General features: G+C 41.5%; 1 protein-coding gene across 4 annotated transcripts in view; it reads left to right on the top strand.

Moving 5' to 3' along the window:
- Positions 1–23496, top strand: part of SLC7A2 (solute carrier family 7 member 2) — a 56910-nt gene that overhangs the window by 24165 nt on the left and 9249 nt on the right. For 3 of the 4 annotated variants that reach the window (XM_045018419.1, XM_045018420.1, XM_045018417.1), the window contains 7 exons: positions 2649–2814; positions 3392–3528; positions 4581–4803; positions 7133–7272; positions 12838–12940; positions 22407–22597; positions 22967–23133. In XM_045018419.1, the coding sequence (XP_044874354.1) occupies positions 2649–2814; positions 3392–3528; positions 4581–4803; positions 7133–7272; positions 12838–12940; positions 22407–22597; positions 22967–23133 (1127 nt within the window). Of the gene's footprint in view, positions 1–2648; positions 2815–3391; positions 3529–4580; positions 4804–7132; positions 7273–7591; positions 7729–12837; positions 12941–22406; positions 22598–22966; positions 23134–23496 lie in introns of all 4 variants that reach the window. The other variant, XM_045018421.1, reaches the window with a different exon arrangement.

Here is a 23496-nt window from a genome sequence, read left to right as displayed (position 1 = left end):
ACAGAGCACTGCCTACTTTTTCCTTCTGAGCAGACACTATCCATCATGGCTGCTGATCTACGGAATGGAAATCAGACAGTTACATTTCCAGTTCAGTTTTTACTCTCTTACTATAGCTTCCTCCTTTACTCTCCTTTACTCTCTTACTATAGCTTCCTCCTTCCTTCAGTCTTCTAGTAACTGTTCATCTAGTGAACCTTAGTGATGAGAATCAGGGCTGTCTTGTGGTCAAACAGCTCTCAAGAAGACAAGAAATTGGGGCTCCCTTTTAATACATACACAGTTCCAGCTGCTGGAAGTTGAATGTCCCAGATTTGATGGCTCTGGTAGGAAGAAATTTCTAGAATCCATATTTTTGTATGTTTTTTTTAAAGTTGGTCATCTCAGCATCTTAGGGAGTGCAGAGAAAATTAATCAGTACAACTGATTGAGCCTGAAATACAAGAGAGTGTGAGAAATGCAAAGAGAATAAATTTAATTAGTAGCAATAATAATTCTAACTTGGATGATGGCCATGTGCTGCTGAGAGAGACAAATTCTGGAAAAGTCTTTAACTTGAGAGAATTTCAGTGATGAAAGGAATGATGCCTGGGTTTTTTGTTTTATTTTTTTTTTAATGTTTCCACTTATCTATATTTTCTTCTGTTTGCTTACGATTCTTCATTTGAAGTGGGCCTCCTAGATGTTGTCAATCAATCAGAAAACACTGCTTCTTAAAGTTAGGTAGTAGCTGCCAGGCCATTGTTTTTCTTTCTCTCTATCCCCCTCTTCATTTGCGTTCTCTCTGTGTCTTCTGTTCTTCCAAACCCTGTTGTCATTCTCCTTGTCTTAAACATCACTTCTCTCCTTCCCTTTCCCTCTCCATTTGTTTCCTCTTCTGCCCTCAAGTCACTTTCCCCAGAACAGCTGAACCAGCAATAAAATAACTTTGCAGATCTCTGCCACTGAGAGAGGAGGAGGAAGACTTGAATCTGGGGGCGTCTTGCAGTTCAGGTAGTGCCAGACACAGTTCACTAAGCAAAGTTTAGTGTCAGTGCTAAGCAAAGCCACAGCAGTGGGAGTGGCAAAGTGACAGGTGTTTCATGGATACTATCATATAGCACACTAGCCAATTGCTCAGGTCTCTTACTGTGAGAATGGCCTTCCATGGGAGCAGGAGACGTTTGTGAAGATCCCCACTCACACACTTTTATTTTTATTGTCCAAATGAATTGTCCATGGTAACCTGTTCCTTCATGTTTTCTTTCTACAGATGGAGATTCATTTTTAAGACATTTTGCATGCTGGATTTCATATCATTTTAGGTCCATTGAGAAACTTCTTTCTAGGAGGGTTGGGGTAAGAGGGAGATGTAAAGGTCTACAAAACAATTTACTTCTTCTGCCAATAAAAATACCACCAACAAAGAAAACTTGAGCAGCTCCTATAATAGTTCCTTAGTTTCTGAGAATGTCTCTTTTGTTCCATTAACAGAATCAGAAATTTCATTTAGACATTATCTTGATAAGCTTAACATTTTCAGAATTAATCTCTAAATAATGAGGAAAAGCATATAGGTGTGGCATTATTGGAAATACTTTTTTTCACAGAGAAATGGTGTGAGATTTTTCTACTGTATTTCATGTTTCCCCATCCCAATTTGTCATCTTGTATTCTGCTAAACTACAGACCAGGCTTCAACTGTCCTCTGTCTAACTTCACAGCAGGGACTCCCTTGGAAAATGTTCAGATTGTGCAAACAGAATAGTCTGCTATATAGAGATACATTTATTTTATATCCTGATTTGCACAACAATACAAAAGATCAAGAAACTTTCTAAATCAAAGTTGTTTAGGAGCTAAATTGATGGGTGTCCTTTAATTATTTTAATAATCTGTATCAGTGGTTTTCAACCTGCGGTCCATGGATCCCTGAGGGTCTGCAGACTATGTCTAAGATTTCCAAAGAGGTCCGTACCTCCATTCGAAATGTTTTAGAGGTCCACAAATGAAAAAAAGATTGAAAACTACAGACCTGCAGGATGGCCCCATTATTCTAGGAATTAGGGACAGTGCTGGGACGTGCACTGATAAAATTAGATTAGAGCTGGTCAAAACATGGAAGAAAAAACATGCATTTAAAATGTTTGACTTTTATTTTATCAAAAATTCTAAATTTAATTTTTTTACTCTTCTACATGAGATTCTAAAAATCAGCATGATGCCAGGTCCTGAACTATATGTACTGTAGACAGAGAATTCAAATAATTACAGAGAGAGAGAATGTCTCTTTTTTGCTAACTCACACACATGCTTGCAAGACTATATCCTACACATAGATGTATGGACTGGGGGCACAGGAAAGAAGTATGGTACACTTCCCATATATATTTTTTGCCTGCTGGATAAGAAATGGAATTGTCAGTCAAGAAGACAGTCATCAAACTTTGGAGGGAGAGAGGATTAAAAATCTCTATTTTACAGTTTTTATACAGTGCTTATCATATTGAAGTGCTTATTAACCTAGTACACCTAAAAGCCATAGATCTAGTATCAACTTAATACTAAAATTGGTATTAATCATGTTAGCATGTATACATTGTTAAAGATGCTATTTTACTCCCTAAAGGAGATGTTAATTCTTTAAAAACCCCTCTTGTATTTCATAGGTCTTCTGTCTTTTGGAGTAAAAGAATCTGCATGGGTGAATAAGATCTTCACTGCTGTTAACATCTTGGTTCTCCTCTTTGTTATGATTTCTGGCTTTGTGAAAGGAGATGCTAACAACTGGAAAATAAGTGAAGAATCTCTCATAAACCTCACAACACAAACAGGGTAATTGGTTTTTTTTTCTTTTCATCTGTCAATTTTCTTCCATTTTTCTTGGTCCTACTTTAAGCAGCTTCTGATGACAGCTCCTGCTGTACATGCATCTCTGGTATCCTATGCATTGTAGCAACAGGTTTAGATTTACTGTTTTGTTGGGAAATGTAGACTTGTGTCCTGAAACAGAATTAAATTTTATACTAATTACTTTTTTGCCTTTTAGTAATCTCAGCCTTAGCCACCTGGGAAGCTATCGGTGTATATTTCTAAAGATAGCTATTTAAATGCAGTACAGGATGTGATTAACAACAAGATATTGGACCCGATCCTGTACCATTAAAGTAAATGGGTGTTTTGCCATTAGTTCCAATGGGAGCAGGACCAGGGTTTATAATGTTTATTTGATAATCCATTTTTTTTTCTGTAAATGAATATCTGGTGATAGACGATCTTTATCTCAAACGTCATACAAAGATAGTTTGTACTGAGAGCTTTGTAAAAAGATCCTTATCCTGAGAATACTCTGCATTTCTTCTACTGTAAATTAAAAATGCTTTTTTTTCTGTTGTATTTCAATTTTCTATAGAAATTATTCTTCCTATAAGAACGTGACAAGCATATTTGGGGCCGGTGGTTTTATGCCATATGGTTTTACAGGAACATTGGCTGGTGCCGCAACATGTTTTTATGCCTTTGTGGGATTTGATTGCATTGCAACAACTGGTAAGATGAGGTTTCTCTCTCTCTCTCTCTCTCTGTATATTATATATATATTTGAAGTAAAAAGTTGGTGGTCAAAGTGTGTAACTATATATATTCTACTCTTCTTCCCTCTCTGCCTCTGTATCTGTCTGTCTATCTCTGCTCTGAAACTCTGTCACCATGTCTAGAAAGAGACTGAGATCACTCCTGAATGTGGCTTTCTCATTCCACAGAAAAACAAAATTACAGTGTGAATAAAATTCTCTTTGCCTGCAGTTAGCTACGATGGCAATGGCAGAGTGTGGAAACTGATCAGCACAAGTTCTTTCTACTAAGCTGATATGGCAGGCATCTTGCCTTTTTTTTTTTTTAAACTAGCTTCATTGTAGCTTTAAAAAAAACAAACTCAGAGGCTGCATATTCTTTAGAGCTTCTTTTAGACTAATGTGAAATTAATACTTATGAAGCTCAACACAGTAAAAGATCAACAACTTACTTATCCTCGGGGAAGGTATGGTGCAGGCAGTTCGCAGAGAACATAAGAACGGCCATACTGGGTCAGACCAATGGTCCATCTAGCCCAGTATTCTGTCTTCCAACAGTGGCCAATGCCAGGTGGCCCAGAGGGAATGAACAGAACAGGTAATCATCGGGTGATCCATCCCCTGTCACCTATTCCCAGCTTCTAGCAAACAGAGGCTAGGGACATTTCAGAGCAACTTTCCAAGACTAATTGTATTGATAAGTAGAAAATTCTAGATTTTGGCCTCTCTGAAGTAAAATATGTATTTTATTTATATATACGACATTATATATGAATTTTATCTATATATAGATAAAATTCCGTATATAATGTCATTTTGCTTAACTTAATTTTTTGTGCTATGGCTGGCTACAAAGTCCTGGTTTACATACTGTATCATTGATTTTACTCTATATGGAATATTAAAGCTATTATTCTTAATATTTAGACTGCAAAACTTACCTTTTTCTGTGTGTTGATGCACATTAAAGTAAAAGACGCAAAAGTTTTCCTAGATGAGTAAGAATGTTTGTTTGTTTTTCCTCCGTAGGGGAAGAAGTCAGGAATCCTCAGAAAGCTATACCTATTGGAATTGTGACTTCCCTGCTTGTCTGTTTTATGGCCTATTTCGGTGTTTCAGCAGCTTTGACTCTTATGATGCCATACTATCTTCTAGATGAGAAAAGTCCTCTTCCTGTAGCATTTGAATATGTTGGATGGGGTCCTGCAAAGTATATTGTAGCAGTGGGATCCCTCTGTGCTTTGTCCACAAGGTAAAGAAGAAAAAACTATGAATTTTATTGGAAAATAAGATAATTGAAAAATACAATATATTTCAATGTATGGTCACACTTTTTATATTGAGGGTACATTTTCTTAATGGTTAACATTTAATAAATATTATAAGCATGTTACAGACATGAGTAGTATGTGATCAGTATAAACTATCTGTAGGATTTGTGATTGTAAGTCATAATTATAAACAACCTGTTGGACTCTGTAACAATTGATGAAAACATCCATCAATAATTAACCATTGGTAAACTATAAATGTAATCTTAATATAAAGTGTGACCAAATATATTATTTTAGTTAGAAGAGTTGACTAGATTGTGAGATGTATTAATATGTATAGTACATGCATCTTCCTATATATTAGAGCCCACATGTAATGTGGTATAAGAACCTATTTAGAATAGAATAGTCTTCATACTTACATTTAGGAACAGCCTTAATATTCTCCTTTTCTGCTAACTGAGCTCATGTACATTACTAGAGTGGTTTAAAAAGAAGCAGGCTTGCCTATTTAAGGAGTACTGTTGATGTCACTGAGATAGTCCATGAGTAGTCATGTATAGAAGATAAACATACTGATTGTGGAAAATAATTGAGTGAAAAACTCTGGGGTGGGAGATTATAAAAAAGGAAAGAGCTCTAAATGACAAGCTAAAAGAATCTTAGGCCTGTGTATATAGACTAAGTTTGTGTTTGTACAGTTAGTTTTGGGACTATAATTTTCTATAGTGATGCCTGAAGTGGATTCTAGCAGTTTTATGATTTTTATACTTGTCTCCCATAAAATATAATAGCAAATGTTTAAATAGAAACTCGAGCAAAGAAAATAGCAATAGAGAAGTAAACTTTACATAGAAAGTAAAACCATTGGTTACCACATTTTAACTATTGATCTCCTAATTTTTCTTCCAAAGTATTTTAAAGCTTCTAACACCTGAGTTTATTCTGAGAGGGGTAATATCTCACTGTAATGTTTTTAATTAAAAGAAACCCTTTTACTTATAATTCCTTTACTTGGTGGTGTAGTAGGCTGATATGTTGGGAATATTGCTTTGATCCGAACACTTACCTATTCCTGGGCCATGTCATTTGAGATTAAAATGTTTACAGTATTTATAGATTTCCATTATTTACCGGAATGTAGTCTGGAGATGAGAAGACACATAATTAACTTCTACAAAGCCAGTACAATAAAAATATGTAGAGATTTTGGTGACACCAGTATAGAAATATTACTTATTCTTCAAGTTCAGATTTCTTGGCCCTGATTCAGGAAAGCATCTTTATTGGGCAAGGGCACTTAAGCACATGCTAACTTTAAGTAGATACTTCAGTGCTTTCCTGAATCAGCACCAAAACCAGGTAAAGTGTGAGTGATTGGTAGTGCTGCACATGCATTTAATTTTAATGCTACGTTTCACAAGCAGTGCTAAAGTGGCTTAGCTTCTGTGGAAAATAAAAGCTGCACACCCACTGAATATATGTAGGTGATGTAATATATGTAGCGAGAAAGGCAAACTGGCTGTATAGTAAAACCTTGGTTTCAGCTGGCTAAGAAGTTATATGGCTGTTGCAGAGGCTATACTGTGTGGGTTTTTTTGTTTATTTGTTTTGGTGGGGGTTGTTAGTATGGTTATTCTGATGTGAAGGGAAGAAACTCGATAAATTTAAAATGTTTTAAATACAGGAGGAGCTTTGAGTCATCTGTAGTTCAAAATGCTCTTCAAATTCTGAAAATATCAACTGTTTAAAATAAATAGTTTACCTTCAGTCCCTAAATAAAACCAAGAATAATAAGGTAGCTTGGCTATGGGTGCTTTAACTGAAAGAAATAATAGGATTAAGTGTAAACTGTATGGTGTTTACTTTGAGTTACTATTGATTAACATTGTCATAAGGAGCTGCAGAATGTGTTACTGCTTGTGTGATTCACTGTTGCTGACTGACAGAATCTTTCAAGGAACAATAATGCTTAATTGCATAGCTAGTGTTACCAGGGCCATCCTCCTGGTCCACTAGTATCCCAAGATCTACAGTGATGGCAAAAGTTGTTTAGCTATTTTACTACTGTTTCCAGTGAAGCAATTGCATTACCACAGAATTGTGAACAAAACTTCTAGTGGTTTTCAGAAACAAAATAAATCTATTTGTGTCCAAACTGTAGTATCTTTGGTCTATAATATTTTTACCATCATACATTTTGTTTTCAGTGAAACATGCCATTAATTAGCATTGTTTCTCTTTTCTATGATATAACCTTGCACGAATTGTGTTTTGCCATGTTGCATGTGTTTGCTTTTTACTCAGTCTTCTTGGATCCATTTTCCCAATGCCACGTGTAATCTATGCTATGGCGGAAGATGGGTTGCTTTTCAAATGTCTAGCTCAAATCAATTCCAAAACGAAGACTCCAGTTATTGCTACTTTGTCATCGGGTGCAGTAGCAGGTGAGACTGAGAGTTGATTATTGTAAGGAAAGGTGCACTGCTTCACACATTGCGTATGTGGAAATCCAGTACTGTCAGGCAAGTTTTGGTTTGCTTTTGACTGAAGGAATAAAATATGATTGTCTCAAGGTAAAATAACCTTTTTCCTACCACAGAGTGTATTTTTTGTGTTAACCTCAAGTGCTTTGGAAGCACAGGTTGAAAAGAACAAAACAACATGAAAATAAGCTTTTCCTAGCTTCCCATTTTAGTTGACTTTACCAGTAGAACACAGTACTTTTAATAATGTGTATTTGAACTTTAAATTTTTCTGTTCTAGTCTTCTCGGCTCTATGTTCCCTCTGCCCCGAATTCTGTTTGCCATGGCACGAGATGGTTTACTGTTTAGGTTTCTTGCCAAAGTGAGTAAGAGGCAGACACCAGTTGCTGCCACCTTGACAGCAGGGGTCATCTCTGGTAAGCTCTGAAAACATAGGTTTCTTCAAACTGGGATTTGAACCTTGTATGCACGTGCATGGATTATAAGAAGGGCCTGCTTGTTAACGTCTCATGCATGTAAGTTGGGAATAAAATTGCTGACTAATTGAAGGGCATAAGAATTCCAAATCATGGCAATCGTGGTGGTGGTGATGTCCTTGATGTCAATGAACTTGCAACTTTCTGTGCGTTCTAAGTTTGGCTTCTCTTGCATTACAAACAAAACAGTTATTTACTTTGGGCATCTGGAATGAAACTGTCTTTATAACTCAGCCATTGGACTATGCTCTGTTGTGAGGTTTGGGTATAGGAAATTTTAGTTCAAGATTAATGTATTTAATTGTTTAGAAATACTAGGGGGGAATGTGTTTTTGTTATAGGATACCAAAAAAAAAAAAAAGAAATAAAATCTTGAATAATTTTCAGTAATGCAACTACAAAACGGTTTTAAAAAAGAGGAAATTTTACACATTCTTCACCCGTAAAGAGCACTAATCCATTTTTGGTACAGATATTTTGCAAGGATCATTACATATGTGTGTATGTACACACATACAGAATGCATCAAAGCAATATTTCCAGGAGCTGTTACCATTTAGTGTGCAAATTCTTACACTTCGAACTGGAGATTTATTTATTTCTTTTTTAAATCTTTCATTGTTGTCAAGATGCATATCTCTTTTATTGCTTAATGTACCTGGAGCACAAATTATACCCTACTGATTTCAATTTAATGTCAGTTTTGCATGGAAAAGTGGGGGTAGGCTGGCTCAAGATGACAAAGACCAAGAGATTCAGACAAGACTAAAACATGTATTTATTATTTATCATACTGTCACATCTTCAAGCCATAGTCATGGTTGGGACCCTTTTGTTCAAAGAGCTTTACAAACATATACGAAGCCATGGTCATGCCTCAAATAGTTCAGAATCTAAAAAATTGCCTTAATTCATCTTTTTTGTATGTCAAAGTACAAATCTATAATGCAGAATTACTCTTTATAAAGAGACACTTAATATAATTTTCCAGATTGCTTTCATGTTGCACAGAACAAAACTTTTTGATACAGCAGGTAAATTTTTTTTTCTTTTTTCTTTAAGAAAATGTATCTAGTAACTTGTAGGTTTAAATTATGTTATGCTGTTTTGCTAGATCTGTTAAAAATGAATGCAGCATGAAAGTAATCTGGCATTCCTACTAAATCTTAGCATGGATAGTCTCACAGTTTTAAACAGTGTTAAGAAGATTAGATTTTGACCTTTTACTATGTACCAAGTCAAAACTACAGTTGAGGACAAGCATGATTACATGTATTTGCTCTTTTTCCCATATAATTATGATAATGAAATTCTGCGGACAGCAAAATGGTTTGCTTATAGTCCAATCGTATTTTATAAAAGGCAGCAGGCTAATGAGAGGTATTACCTGAATTCGTAGTGCTGCATACCTCCCTGAATTGTATTTGCACTTTAATGCAACAATATGGGATGTGCACTTAAAATGAATCAACAAAGTTTAGCTTCTGGTTTCCAACTATTTTGTGACAGGTTTGTCTTCTCTTCTGATAAGTAATGGTTAGAAGTTGAGTAAGCATCGATTATATAAAAGATTTATAGTTGTTTGCAATTTTTATATCTACTAAGGGGAAAAAATTCATCTGTATGAACCATATATATTAAAATTTTGAATACAATAAATATAAGCATGTGTCCATTTTGATAGTATTTTTCTCCAAGCATATATTTGGTAGTTTCAACACTGTTTAAAGTGAGATTGTCTGTCTTTTTTGTGGATGCTTTGTGTGCTTCAAAGCTCAACATCATTTAAACGCTGCATAAGCTTTTCATATATAAGGGAAAGGGAAATATAGAGATTGCATCAGATAGTATAAATATATTTACTTACCTTGCCAAAATGAATATATGTTCTATAGTCATGGTGATAACTATATTAAAGATGTACTATTTTTTGTCTTGCCACTAACAGTGTATTCAGAAATTTGAGATATTAAATGTTAATGTGGCTAACCTTCAAAAGCAGATTCTTGGCCATAAAGTCACACATCTTGTTGATCACAAATAATGCTGTAATTAAAAAGAATACAAAGTAAAAAGCTGTAATATTTTAAATATAATAATCATATGCTATAATTAGCTACAGTATGATAAAATTAACTTGTAATGTACAGGAACACTTTAAGACTGGAAGGATTAAAATTAAATCAAATTCCTTTATTTTGGTTTATGAACATATGCACATTCTGCTGTCCCTCAGCTTTGCCTGTCAGTGCTGGTCTCTGAGCACCCTAGGGAGTGAAATATATGAGAAATCTTCTCACTGAATGCTTCATAGTTTTTGTACAAACCTCCCTGTTCACAAGACTAGTAAATGTAGGATGCTTCTATGATCATTAAGGAAATTGTATTCCTTGGTTAGTTATTAGTCCAGCAGATTAACTGGTATTTTTCTGTTCTAGTATTTTTTGGTAATATTGCAGTCTTATTTTTGGGAATTAATCTTTTCTGTTTTTCTTCATGATCAAAAAGGTGTGTGTGTGAGTAATATATATAAAATCAAAAAGGTGGGGAGGGGTGTATGCTTTTTATAGATCTATCTATCCACACACACACACACACACACACACACACACACACACACACACACACACACACATATGTAATATAAAAATAATGCATACATTAGCATATACACACAATTTATTTATTGTGACTATGAAGAGCAGTAAAGATCAGTGACAGTCACTTTGGATTCATACCAGGCAAGTCAATAAAACAGTGGATGCTATCTTTGCTTGTGTAAAAATATAGAGAAAAGAGGAGAACACTGCACATAGTATTCATCAGTCTTGAGAAGGCGTATGACCACATTCCGAGAGAAGGCATCTGGTGTATGGGAATGAAACAGATGTATAAGACTATATCAGACTCCTCCAGGACATGTACAAGGGTGCTTTTATCACAGTCAGAAAGTCATCTGGAGGAACTGAACAGTTTCTAGTAAGAATTGGAGTACATCAAGGCTTGGCACTAAGCCCCTTTGTGTTCATGTCAGTGCTCAATGCACTTAGAGAGAACATCCAGAGAGGCACCCTGGTACATGCTTTTTGCAGATTATGAAGTGCTTGTGGAGGGAGCAAAGAGGAAGCGGAAGAAGATTTAGAGAGATTGAGGTGCATACTTGAAAGAAATGGCATAAAAATCAGCAGAAATAGAGTATATGGTCTGTTCATCCAGTGATAACTTGCAGGAGGACAACGGGTCTATAAAGTCTGGAGGGCCAGCCACTACCAAAAGTATAAAAGTTCAAGTTACCTAGGTTTGGTAGTACAGGATAATGGTGAACTCAGTGATGATCGTATAAGCAGAATAGGAAAGGAATGGAGAGAACTGAGCAGAATGATCTGCAATAGGAGGAAGCCTATCAAATTGAAAAGTAAGATATATAAGATGGTAATTAGGCCTGTACTTTTGTATGGCTCTGAATGTTGGACATTGAGGAAGAGACTTTGAAGGAACGATTTTGAATATAAGGGAAATGAAAATGTTAAAAGGGATGCTTGGAGTTATTAGGATGTACCATATTTGGAATGTATGAATTAGGGGAGGTTTGAAGGTGATATCAATTATAGAACACCTGACAGAAATGCAGGTGTAGATGGTTTGGGCATGTGAAAAGGTAATAGGAAGAATATATTAAAAACAGTGTGTTAAACTTAGAAGTGGAGGGTAAGAGGAGGATTAGAAGACCCAAAACTAGATGGATGGATGTCATACAGAAGGGTCTGGTTAGCTCTGACGTTTCTGAGGATCTGCTTCAAGCAAACTGGAAAGGAGAAGGAGGACTCAAACAGTCAATCCCATCTAGATGGGGCTAAGGCTAGAAGAAGAAACATGTTGGAAGTCACAGTGAAGTTGCTTTGCCAAAGAAGGCATAAAATAAGTCACTTTTAAAACAATGCTGTTTATTAAAAAGTCATGCAATCACCTGCAAAATACTAAGATTTTATTCAGCCTGATTTAACATTTAAATTTACTTACTCTTGTTTATAGGCTCCAATTCAGCAAAGCATTTAATGATGTGCTTAATGAGATTTAACCGGGTTCTCAAGTGGTTTGCTGAATTAGGGCCATAGTACACACAAATTACGTGTACTGGTTATAGATTAAAGTCCTGATCCAGTCTGTGTTGGATCAACATGCATGTCAGTAGATTGGATCCCACTGTCAGCTTGTGGTTTCAGGCTCTGACCATGCAAACCTCAGCCTGTAGAATTTGAGTAGGAGTTCTATGCACAGCATGCTTGCAGCATCTGGCTCTTTGATAATTAAATATTCTCCAAATTTTTCTACAATACCTTAGTAAAAATAAAGTGTTTTTTTTAAGTGAGAAATGTTTTCACATAGGGTTATGTTACATATCAGTTTTCATAGTTGGAAATGACGACATTTTTACATGACAGCAGTGAGGGGCTTCCTAAAATGTATTTTTCACTATGTTCCTTCCTAACTGTATTGTGTTTCCCCTTTGTCTTAAACTTAAGAACCATTCCTACTATACAACTAAATATATGTCCAAAATAACCATATTAAAAATCACACAGCAGGTATATAGAGAATTATGGCTGCAAGGTTTTCATTAGTGTTTCCTAGATGTTCTCTGGGTGTCTTATGTTTGAAAACAAAAAAGTAGGCCAAAATTTGTGAACTTGGTTGCCTAAAGTTAGTAGGCACCTAAATCCCTGTTTAGGTACACAAATAGGTACACTTTCAGGACTTGTTGAGCAACCACAGTGAGAGCTATGGGTGCTCAGGGTCACTGAAAAGAGACCAATTATATTTCAATGCCTACATATAGAGTTAGGTGTCTAACTCCAGGCAACCAAGTTTAAAAATGTGGGTCTTTACTTCGAGAATTCATTTTTATGCATTACCATGGTTTCATTTGTATTACTATTAGTAAGTCAACTACATAAAAACTCCATACATAGCCTCTTGAGCTGCCTTAAAAATCTTAACTCTCAATATGTAACTTTCATACAAACTCTGTATTTCTCTCTCCTTTTTTAGCTATAATGGCATTTCTTTTTGACCTAAAGGCTCTGGTGGATATGATGTCTATTGGTACACTTCTTGCTTACTCACTTGTAGCAGCCTGTGTTCTCATCCTCAGGTGAGCCCCACCTTCACCCCCCTGTTTGTTTTTCTGTATTTTATTTTGTCCTATGCAGAATACATTTAAAATACAATTTCTGTTTGTATAACTTTTACTCTATGTACATACATTTTGTAAAATTAGGTTCACTCTTCTAAAATGTTAATCCGTGTGTGGTTTCTTAATTTAATGATTACCAGAAGTGGTGTCCCTTCAAAGTTGGATGTACACTAGGAACAGACCCAGTGTAATGCCAGTGTGGGCACAGGTCAAATCCAAAACCTTATTTGAAATGTAGGAGGGTTTTCCTTTCTGAAAGATAACTTATATGATCTTCAACTCCAAATGGTATAGTAGGACCTCATGTCAAAGCTAGAAACGTATTTCTAATTTTACAATATAATTTGTTTTATCTCCTACTGTATACAGCAAGCACAGTAAATTGTGGGAGCTATATGTGAATAGTGAAATACTCTAATAAATTTGCTTCATAAGCCTAATCCTGACCTTCTAGTGTGTTTTCATCTTGTGAATCAATAAGTTAGGAGACTGAAAACAGATGCTTGGGATTTGCCCAATCTAGAATCAGCAAGGTCTGGACAAACCTGAGGAACTGTCCCAGAATGAGGTGTCATTAGAGGAGATTTGGGAACAAATTGATAAATTAAAGAGTAGTAAGTCACCAGGACCAGATGGTATTCACCCAAGAGTTCTGAAGGAACTCAAATATGAAATTGCAGAACTACTAACTGTAGTTTGTAACCTAGCATTTAAATCCGCTTCTGGACCAAATGACTGCAGGATCGCTAATGTGACGCCAATTTTTAAAAAGGGCTCCAGAGATGATCCAAGCAATTACAGGCTGGTAAGCCTGACTTCAGTACCGGGCAAACTGGTTGAAACTATAGTAAAGAACAGAATTGTCAGATACATAGATGAACATAATTTGTTGGGAAGTGTCAACATGGTTTTTGTAAAGGGAAACCAGGCCTCGCCAATCTACTAGATTCTTTGAGGGGGTCAACAAGCATGTGGACAAGGGGGGATCCAGTGGATATAGTGTACTTAGGTTTTCAGAAAGCCTTTGACAAGGTCCCTCACCAAAGGCTCTTAAGCAAAGTAAGTTGTCATGAGATAAGAGGGAAGATCTTCTAATGGATAGGAAACAAAGGGTAGGGATAAATTACCAGTTTTCAGAATGGAGAAAGGTAAATAGTGATGTCCCCCACGGGGTCTGTACTGGGACCAGTACTAGTCAACATATTAATGAATGATCTGGAAAAAGAGGTAAACAGTGAGGTGGCAAAATTTGCAGATGAAACAAAACTACTCAAGATAGTTAAGCCCAAAGCAGAATGTGAAGAGCTACAAAGGGATCTCACAAAACTGGGTGACTGGGCAACAAAATGGCAGATTAAATTCAGTGTTGATAAATGCAAAGTAATGCACATTGGAAAACGTAATGCCAACTATACATATAAAATAATGGGGTCTAAATTAGTTGTTACCACTCAAGAGAGAGATTTTGGAATCATTGTGGATAGTTCTCTGAAAACATCCACTCAGTGTGTAGTGGCAGTCAAAAAAGTGAACAGAATATTGGGAATAATTAAGAAAGGGATAGATAATAAGAGAGAAAATATCATATTGCATCTGTATAAATACATGGTACACCCACATCTTGAATACTGTGTGCAGATGTGGTTGCCCCATCTCAAAAAAGATATATTGGAATTGGAAAAGGTTCAGAAAAGGGCAACAAAAATTATTAGGGGTATGGAATAGCTTCCATATGAGGAGCTATTAAAAAGACTGGGACTTTTCAACTTGGAAAAGAGACGACTAAGGGGGGATATGATAGAGGTCTATAAAATCATGACTGGTGTGGAGAAAGTAAATAAGGAAGTGTTATTTACTCCTCATAACACAAGAGCTAGGGGTCACCAAATGAAATTATTAGGCAGCAGGTTTAAAACAAACAAAAGGAAGTATTTCTTCACACAACGCACAGTGTGTGGAATTCTTGCCAGAGGTGAAGGCCAAGACTATAACAGGGTTCAAAAAAGAACTAGATAAATACATGGAGGATAGGTCCATCAATGGCTAGTAGCCAGGATGGGCAGGGATGGACAGTGTCCATAGCCTCTGTTTGCCAGAAGCTGAGACTGGGCAACAGGGAATGGATCACTTAATGATTACCTGTTCTGTTCATTCACTCTGGGGCATCTGGCATTGGCCACTGTCGAAAGACAGGATACTGGGCTAGATGGACCTTTAGTCTGACCAGTATGACCACTCTTACGTTCTTATGTGATCCAGTGGATACAGTGTACTTAGACTTTCAGAAAGCCTTTGACAAGGTCAGAGAAATGTCTCAAGGCAAGGCATCCTTATAAGCTATAGAATGGTGCGCCTTTTGTGATCTAATACAGTGGTTCTCAACAAGGGTACGCACACCCTTGAGTGTATGCAGAGGTCTTCCAGGGAGTACATCAACTCGTCTAGATATTTGCCTAGTTTTACAACAGGCTACATAAAAAGCACTAGTGAAGTCAGTACAAATTAAAATTTCATACAGACAATGACTTTTTATACTGCTCTATATACTATTCACTGAAATGCAAGTATAATATTTATATTCCAATTGATTTATTTTATATTTATATGGTAAAAATGAGAAAGGAAGCAATTTTTCAGTAATAATGTGGCTGTGACACTTTTGTATTTTTGTCTGATTATGTAAGCAAGCACTTCTTAAGTGAAGTGAAACTTGAGGGTACGCAAGACAATTCAGACTCCTGAGAGGGGTACAGTAGTCTGGAAAGGTTGAGAATCACTGATCTAATAGCTGACACTTGTCTATAATTACAGCTAATCTAAAGGTATTTTTAATGTAAGGTAACTGAATAACAATGACACATTGGTATTGCAATGCATAAGACAGGGTTTTTTTAATTGTGTGTATTGCTGGTAGTTGGGGCAATAAATGAAGGTTAAAACTAATTAAGTAGTCAGAGGAACTCAAACTGGTAATTTTGAAAAATGTAACAATAATTCTGACAATAGTAACTTAAATTCATCTAATTTATCACTCACAGGAGAATATGCTCTTTCCCATAGTAAGGTTGCATGTATATAAAAACGTTACATTCCTTCCAAAGTTGGTGTTAAATCTCAGCCTTATTCAATCAGTGTTTCTTAGTGTTTTTTTCTCTAGACTGCCTCATGCTCAACTCAATGAAAGTTTATTGAAAATACCTACTGTATTTCAAGAAATCCTCTTCCGTATCTTTGCTTCATCTCATGAAGGGCTTTTATATTGTGTTGTGTTTTCTATTTCGATTATAAATATTTTTGCTGAAAAACAACTGCCTCCCACAAGATAGTTAAAAAATAAACAAAAAGCCTCTTCTAGTTTATTATTATCGCAGAAAAACTTAGGAGACATGGTGTTAGCTTTGTAAAAGTGGTTCTTCTTCGAGTGATTGCTCCTATGCATTCCAGTTAGGTGTGCGCGCCGTGCGTGCACGGCTCTTCGGAAGATTTTTTACCCTAGCAACTCCGGCTGGGCACCCCCTGGAGTGGCGCCGCTATAGCACTAGATATATACCCCAGCCTGCCCATCCGCTCCTCAGTTCCTTCTTCCCGCCTGTGACGGCCGTTGGAACAGTGGAGTGCTCCTTTGATCTCCACATCCCTAGCATATCTCTGGTTCTATTGTATAAGTGTTTATAGTTAGTTAAAATAGTTAAATAAGTTAGTTAGTTAGCGTCTTAAGGGGAATTAAGGGGGGCTAGCCCCTCTTTTTCCCGAAACCGTGCGGGCTCATGCCCAAGGCACCGGGGTTCAAGCCCTGTTCGGCTTGCCAGCGGGACATGCCGATCGGTGACCCTCACGACTCCTGCCTGCGCTGCCTCAGAGAGTCCCATCGAGCAGATAAGTGCCCGATTTGCAAGTCATTTAAGCCGCGGACTAAAAAAGAGAGAGACTTTAGGCTAAAGCAGCTCTTAATGGAATCGGCACTTAGCCCTACGGTCCGGATCCCGGTACTGCTCCCGGCACCGCTCATCGCGAAGCCGCTCCCGCCGACGTCGGTCGAGATCGCGGTCGACCTCCCGGCACCTGCACAGTCGATGGTCCCGCTCTCGCTCCCGGCACCGCGACGACCGGCACCGATCCCCGGCACCGTCCAGGGACAGACCGACGGCATCGACGGCGCAGTCCCTGAGCGCCTCTGCCCCCCCGTGGCCTTCTCGCCAACCTTCGGTCACCTCTCAAGCGGGCAGTGGTGGTGATCTCCGGGCCGACCCCCAAGGGCAAGACCACGGACCACAGCAGTGGGGCTTCTGGACCCCCTGGGCCTATCACGAGGCTCAAGGGGTCCCCTTCCCTCAGGGACCCAGGGCCTCCGACCACAGGGTGCCGGAAGCCACGGTCAACAGGCCTTCTCCATCACCGCCGGTTGAGGCTCCACCGCCTCCTGTAGCGGCAGAGCATCCCGAAGATGCGGAGGCTTCCCACCCCATGGACGAACCACCTCCAGAAGCCATGGGCCAGGACCTATCCTCGTCTTCCTCACCGGATGAGGCGGTGGCGGGGGCATCGACATCAGACCCCCCCACCGATTGACCTGCGGGCCCACCAGGACCTGCTTCGACGGATGGCACACGCCATTGCCCTCCCGGTCGAAGAGGTCGCTGAAGACGAGGACCCGGTGACCAGGGTGCTTGGAGCTGAGGCCCCGCTGCGGGTGGCCCTGCCCTTTATCAGGACTATCCAAAAGAATGCCACTATGATCTGGCAGTCGCCGGCGTCCATCCCTCCCACCGCTCGAGGGGTGGAACGGAAATACTCGGTTCCCCCCAGCGGGTACGAGTATCTTTACACGCACCCAACTCCGGACTCCCTCGTAATGACCGGGAGCGACATGGGCAACCCGCTCCGGCGCCAAAATCCAAAGACGCACGGAGAATGGATCTGTTGGGCCGGAAGGTCTATTCGGCCGGTGGCCTCCAGCTACGGATTGCAAATCAGCTGGCTCTCCTTGGTCGCTACACCTATGACACTTTGGTGTCCCTCTCTAAATTTACGGAGCTGATCCCAGCAGCCTCCCGACCGGAATTCTCGGCCCTTCTTGAGGAGGGCAAGAAAGCCTCCCAGTCCTCCCTCCAGGCCTCACTGGACTCAGCAGATTCAGGAGCCAGAACCCTGGCCTCGGGAGTCACCAGGTGGAGAATTTCCTGGCTGCAGGCCTCCACCTTGCCGCCCGAGGTCCAGTATACTCTGCAAGACCTCCCTTTCGACACTAAGGGCCTCTTCTCAGAGAAAACGGACTCGAGGATTCAGACCCTCAAAGATGGTCGAATCGCCATCCGCACCCTGGGTATGCACACACCGGCTACCCAGCGGAGGTCCTTCCAGCAGCAGCCGTACCGGCCATTTAATCAGGCCAGGTCACGGCCTGATAATGGGCGCAGAGGCAGGCTGAACTGCCGTAGACCATCGGGCAACCGGCGTAACCAGTCCCAGGCGCCCTCCAAAGCCCCTCAAGGGCCTAAGCAGGCGTTTTGATGGGACGCCCGAGGACGGCCCATCAGTCTCTTCACCGGATCCTTCCACGTTATTTTTCAACCGTCTTTCCCACTTCCTCCTGGCGTGGTCCCAGATAACAACGGACAACTGGGTTCTGCGCACGGTAGAGTCTGGTTACCGCCTTCAATTTGTTTCGCTCCCTCCCTCCCACCCACCCTCCCCGTCCCTCTTCAGGGACCCCTCTCACGAGCAATTCCTCTTGCAAGAGGTCGAGACTCTGCTGAGTTTGGGTGCCATAGAGGAGGTGCCGAACGACATGCGAGGCAGGGGATTTTATTCCCGATATTTCCTAATCCCCAAGGCGAAGGGAGGTCTCCGACCTATACTAGACCTCCGAGAGCTTAACAGATACCTGCTCAAGCTCAAGTTTCGCATGGTAACCCTGGGGACCATCATTCCCTCCCTGGATCCGGGAGACTGGTTTGCCGCCCTCGATATGAAGGACGCGTACTTCCATATCGCGATTTACCCTCCCCATCGACGCTACCTGCGGTTCGTAGTCAACAACGTGCACTACCAGTTTGCGGTGCTGCCCTTCGGCCTTTCCACCGCGCCGAGGGTCTTCACCAAGTGCATGGCAGTGGTTGCCGCAGCCCTCCGCCGTCGTCGCATGCACGTGTACCCGTATCTCGACGACTGGCTGGTCCGCGGGCCATCCCGCCAGCTGGTAGCAAGTCAAATGGCAGAGATCCTAGCCCTGTTTCAGTGCCTAGGCCTTCTGATAAACGCCGAGAAGTCCACTTTAGCTCCATCACAGAGAGTGGAATTTATCGGAGCGGTCCTGGATTCCAGTTTAGCCAGGGCCTGCCTCCCTCGACCTCGGCACCAGGCGATGGTCTCCTTTGTCCGGGACCTACAATCCTTTCCCACAACAACGGTGCGATCCTGCCTCCGCCTCCTGGGCCACATGGCGTTGTGCACGTTCATGACTACGTACGCGAGGCTGCGCCTTCGCCCGTTTCAAACTTGGCTTGCGTCGGTGTACCGGCCGCACCGCGACCCCATAGACATGGTAGTCACAGTCACGAAACCGACCCTCGCTTCACTCAACTGGTGGCTGGACCCAAAGGTCGTGTGTGCCGGAGTCCCATTCCGCCCTCCTCGCCCGTCCGTCACCCTGACCATGGATGCCTCGGAGTTGGGGTGGGGGGCACACCTCGGCGACCTACACACCCAGGGTCTCTGGTCGCCCCGAGAGCTCTCCCTACATATCAATGTCAGGGAGCTGCGGGCGATCCGCCTTGTGTGTCAAACCTTCCACGCCCATCTTCAAGGGCGCTGTGTGGCGGTGTTCACGGACAACACGACGGCGATGTTTTATGTCAACAAGCAGGGCGGGGCCCGCTCCTCCCTGCTTTGCACGGAAGCGATGCTCCTGTGGGACTTCTGCATAACCCACTCGATTCACCTGGTAGCGTCCTTTCTTCCAGGAGTGCAGAACACGCTGGCCGACCATCTCAGCAGGTCGTTCCTCTCCCACGAGTGGTCCCTTCGTCCAGATGTGGTGCACACAATTTTCCGAAGGTGGGGGTTTCCCCAGATAGACCTGTTTGCCTCCAAAGAGAACAGGAAGTGCCACCAGTTCTGTTCTTACCAGGGTCGCTCCCGAGGCTCCCTGTCGGACGCATTCCTTTGCTCCTGGACGGATCGCCTCCTATATGCCTTCCCTCCGTTCCCACTCGTACATCGGGTGCTACTCAAGCTTCGGAGGGACAGGGCCCGCCTCATACTCGTTGCTCCGGCCTGGCCGAGACAGCACTGATACACTCTGCTGCTCGAGCTCTCCGTACGGGATCCCATTCCCCTACCGTTATGGCCGGACCTGATAATGCAGGACTTTGGCAGGCTCCGCCACCCGGACCTACAGTCCCTCCATCTTACAATTTGGTACCTGCGTGGTTGACCCACGCGGAGCGTGACTGTTCGGCAGCGGTGCAGCAAGTCCTGATGGAAAGCAGGAAGCCTTCCACTCGCTCAACCTACCTCGCGAAATGGAAGCGTTTTGCACTCTGGTGCGATCAGAGAGGCCTTAATCCGTTCGTTGTCCCTATTCCAACAATCCTGGACTACCTCTGGTCCCTTAAGGAGCAAGGTCTCGCAGTCTCGTCTTTGAAAGTACACCTAGCGGCCATTTCCGCCTTTCGGCCGGCCGTAGGTCACCGGTCCATCTTTTCCGATCCGATGGTTTCCCGCTTCCTTAAGGGCCTAGATCGCTTGTTCCCGCCAGCACGACGCCTGGCCCCGTCCTGGGATCTGAACCTAGTTCTAGCCAGGCTCATGGGAGCCCCCTTCGAGCCCTTGGCCACGTGTTCCCTGCTCTATCTATCATGGAAAACGGCTTTTCTCGTCGCTATAACTTCAGCGAGACGAGTTTCCGAGCTTCATGCCCTAACGGCTGGTCCGCCATATACCATCTTCCGTGGAGACAAGGTGCAGCTTCGGCCACACCCGGCCTTCCTCCCTAAGGTGGTGTCGGCCTTCCATTTGAACCAGGACATTTTTCTCCCGGTCTTTTTCCCGAAGCCGCACGCCTCAAGTCGTGAACAACAGCTTCACACCCTCGACGTCCGCAGGGCCCTCGCATTTTACATACAGCGAACGAAACCCTTCCGACGTTCGCCCCAATTGTTCGTAGCGGTTGCTGATTGCATGAAAGGCAAGCCGGTCTCCTCTCAAAGGATTTCCTCCTGGGTAACTTCATGTAACCGGACATGCTACGAGCTTGCTCGAGTGCTGGCTAGCCGCCTCACCGCTCACTCTACGAGAGCGCAAGCCTCGTCTGCCGCCTTCCTGGCCCATGTCCCCCATACAGGACATCTGCAGAGCGGCCACCTGGTCTTCCGTCCACACCTTCGCTTCCCACTACGTGTTGGTGCAACAATCTCGAGATGATGCAGCCTTCGGCTCAGCAGTCTTACACTCTGCCACATCTCACTCCGACCCCACCGCCTAGGTAAGGCTTGGGAGTCACCTAACTGGAATGCATAGGAGCAATCACTCGAAGAAGAAAAGACGGTTACTCACCGTTGTAACTGTTGTTCTTCGAGATGTGTTGCTCCTATCCATTCCAGACCCGCCCTCCTTCCCCACTGTCGGAGTAGCTGGCAAGAAGGAACTGAGGAGTGGACGGGCCGGCTGGGGTATATATCTAGCGCTATAGCGGCGCCATTCCAGGGGGCGCCCAGCCGGCCCGCCGGAGTTGCTAGGGTAAAAATCTTCCGAAGAGCCGTGCACGCATGGCGCGCACACCTAACTGGAATGGATAGGAGCAACACATCTCGAAGAACAACAGTTACAACGGTGAGAAACCGTCTTTTATCTGTAATTGTTAACTTTTTAAGAGACTATATTACCTTTAGTAGTATCCTCTATACCCGTGGTTCTCAATCTTTTCCATTCCATGACTCCTTCAGGATTACCCTCCCATTTAGCAAAATGGAAAGGAAAGGGTGATTATGACCCCACTCCCCCGCAACACCTGTCTGCAATGCCCAGTTTGAGAGCTCCTACTGCATACAGTTCTTATGTGCTTCTCTTGTTCCATTCTAAACTGTGAAAGTCCAGGCTATGGGAAACCAGGTTACCAGGGTGTAATCTTCCTTTATTATTTTATATATGATAGGGCCCAGTATGGCAGGTGGTATTGGATGATAGGCCCCTTTCCAGAGAGTTTAGAGATTAAATAGACTACCTAGAAATAAAAGAAGATAGAAGGGATGCCACACAAATTTTGAAAGGGGAGACTTAATTTTTTATTGTGGCTACTAGTGTAAAGTGGAATCATTGGAGATTGCTGTGGTATTTATAACCATCCTCCTTCAACCCCCACCACAAGCTTAACTTCTTTACTTGTTGCAGTCTTGTATATAAATATCTATTTATTTGTGGATAGGTACCAACCCAATTTAACCTATGAGCAACCAAAATATTCTCCAGAGAAAGAGGCTCTGACCGGATCAGAAAGGGAATCTCAAATTAGTATGCTTCAAGGGCACCACTTCAGTCTTCACACATTGATGAATCCATCCAGTTTGCCTACAGAGCAGTCTGCCACTACCGTTAGCTTTTTGGTGGGTCTATTAGGTAAGTCTACAGTTACCCAAATAAGTACAATACATTCAAATCAAGTTCCATAAATAGTGGAATTTAATTAAGCAGAACAAAAGTTCAAATCCAATGGTAATATCTTAGAGTACCTTCTCATGAATGTCAAATATGAAGTATTCTGGTAGGAAAACAGATTTTTATAGTTTGTTCCATAATCTTATTTATTTTCCTTCAGTCAAAAATAAGGCAGAATAAAGTGTTTTCTTGTCAAAACAGACTTTTTTCATTTTAAAATCTGATGTCTCTATTGGTAAAGATCTGCGTTATCAGATTAAGTTGCATGTTTATTTAAACAGTTTTGAAAGGTTTGACTTCCTTCCAATTCTTATTTTCTTTTTCACACAGCTTTTCTGGTGTGCGGGTTGAGTGTTCTGACCACATATGGGATTCATTTTATTGCTAATATGGAGCCTTGGAGCATTGGTCTTCTTGCTGTGTTGGTAGTACTCTTCATAGTCATAGTTCTCACTATGTGGAGGCAGCCTCAGAATCAGCAGAAAGTAGCCTTTATGGTGAGTAAGATAACACAAATAATGCAGAGTTTAAATTTGTTTTAATAAAATTGTGTGTGTGTGTGTGTGTCTATGATTGTGTTTTTCAGACAGTGCCTCACCATTGCACTGTTGTATCTCCATTGGTGATAGTGACAGTGCTAGTGTAGACAGGTCATAGGCATTTTTACCACCGCGTTGTCTAAACTGTCTCAGATCAATTCTGGTATGATTTCACTGCAGACTAAATGAGGAGGCCTTGCATAGGGTGCACCGTCCATACCCCGTTTACACCACTGATTGTTGGATATGGCTGGTAAATTGTCTAGTACAGAGGTCCACCAGCTATTCTCTACCACTTGTGGGTGCTGGAGCAAGCAGCAC

Source organism: Mauremys mutica, chromosome 5 (genome assembly GCF_020497125.1).
Source record: "Mauremys mutica isolate MM-2020 ecotype Southern chromosome 5, ASM2049712v1, whole genome shotgun sequence".
Classification (NCBI taxonomy): domain Eukaryota; kingdom Metazoa; phylum Chordata; order Testudines; family Geoemydidae; genus Mauremys; species Mauremys mutica.
This window is presented reverse-complemented; position numbering and strand designations above follow the sequence as displayed.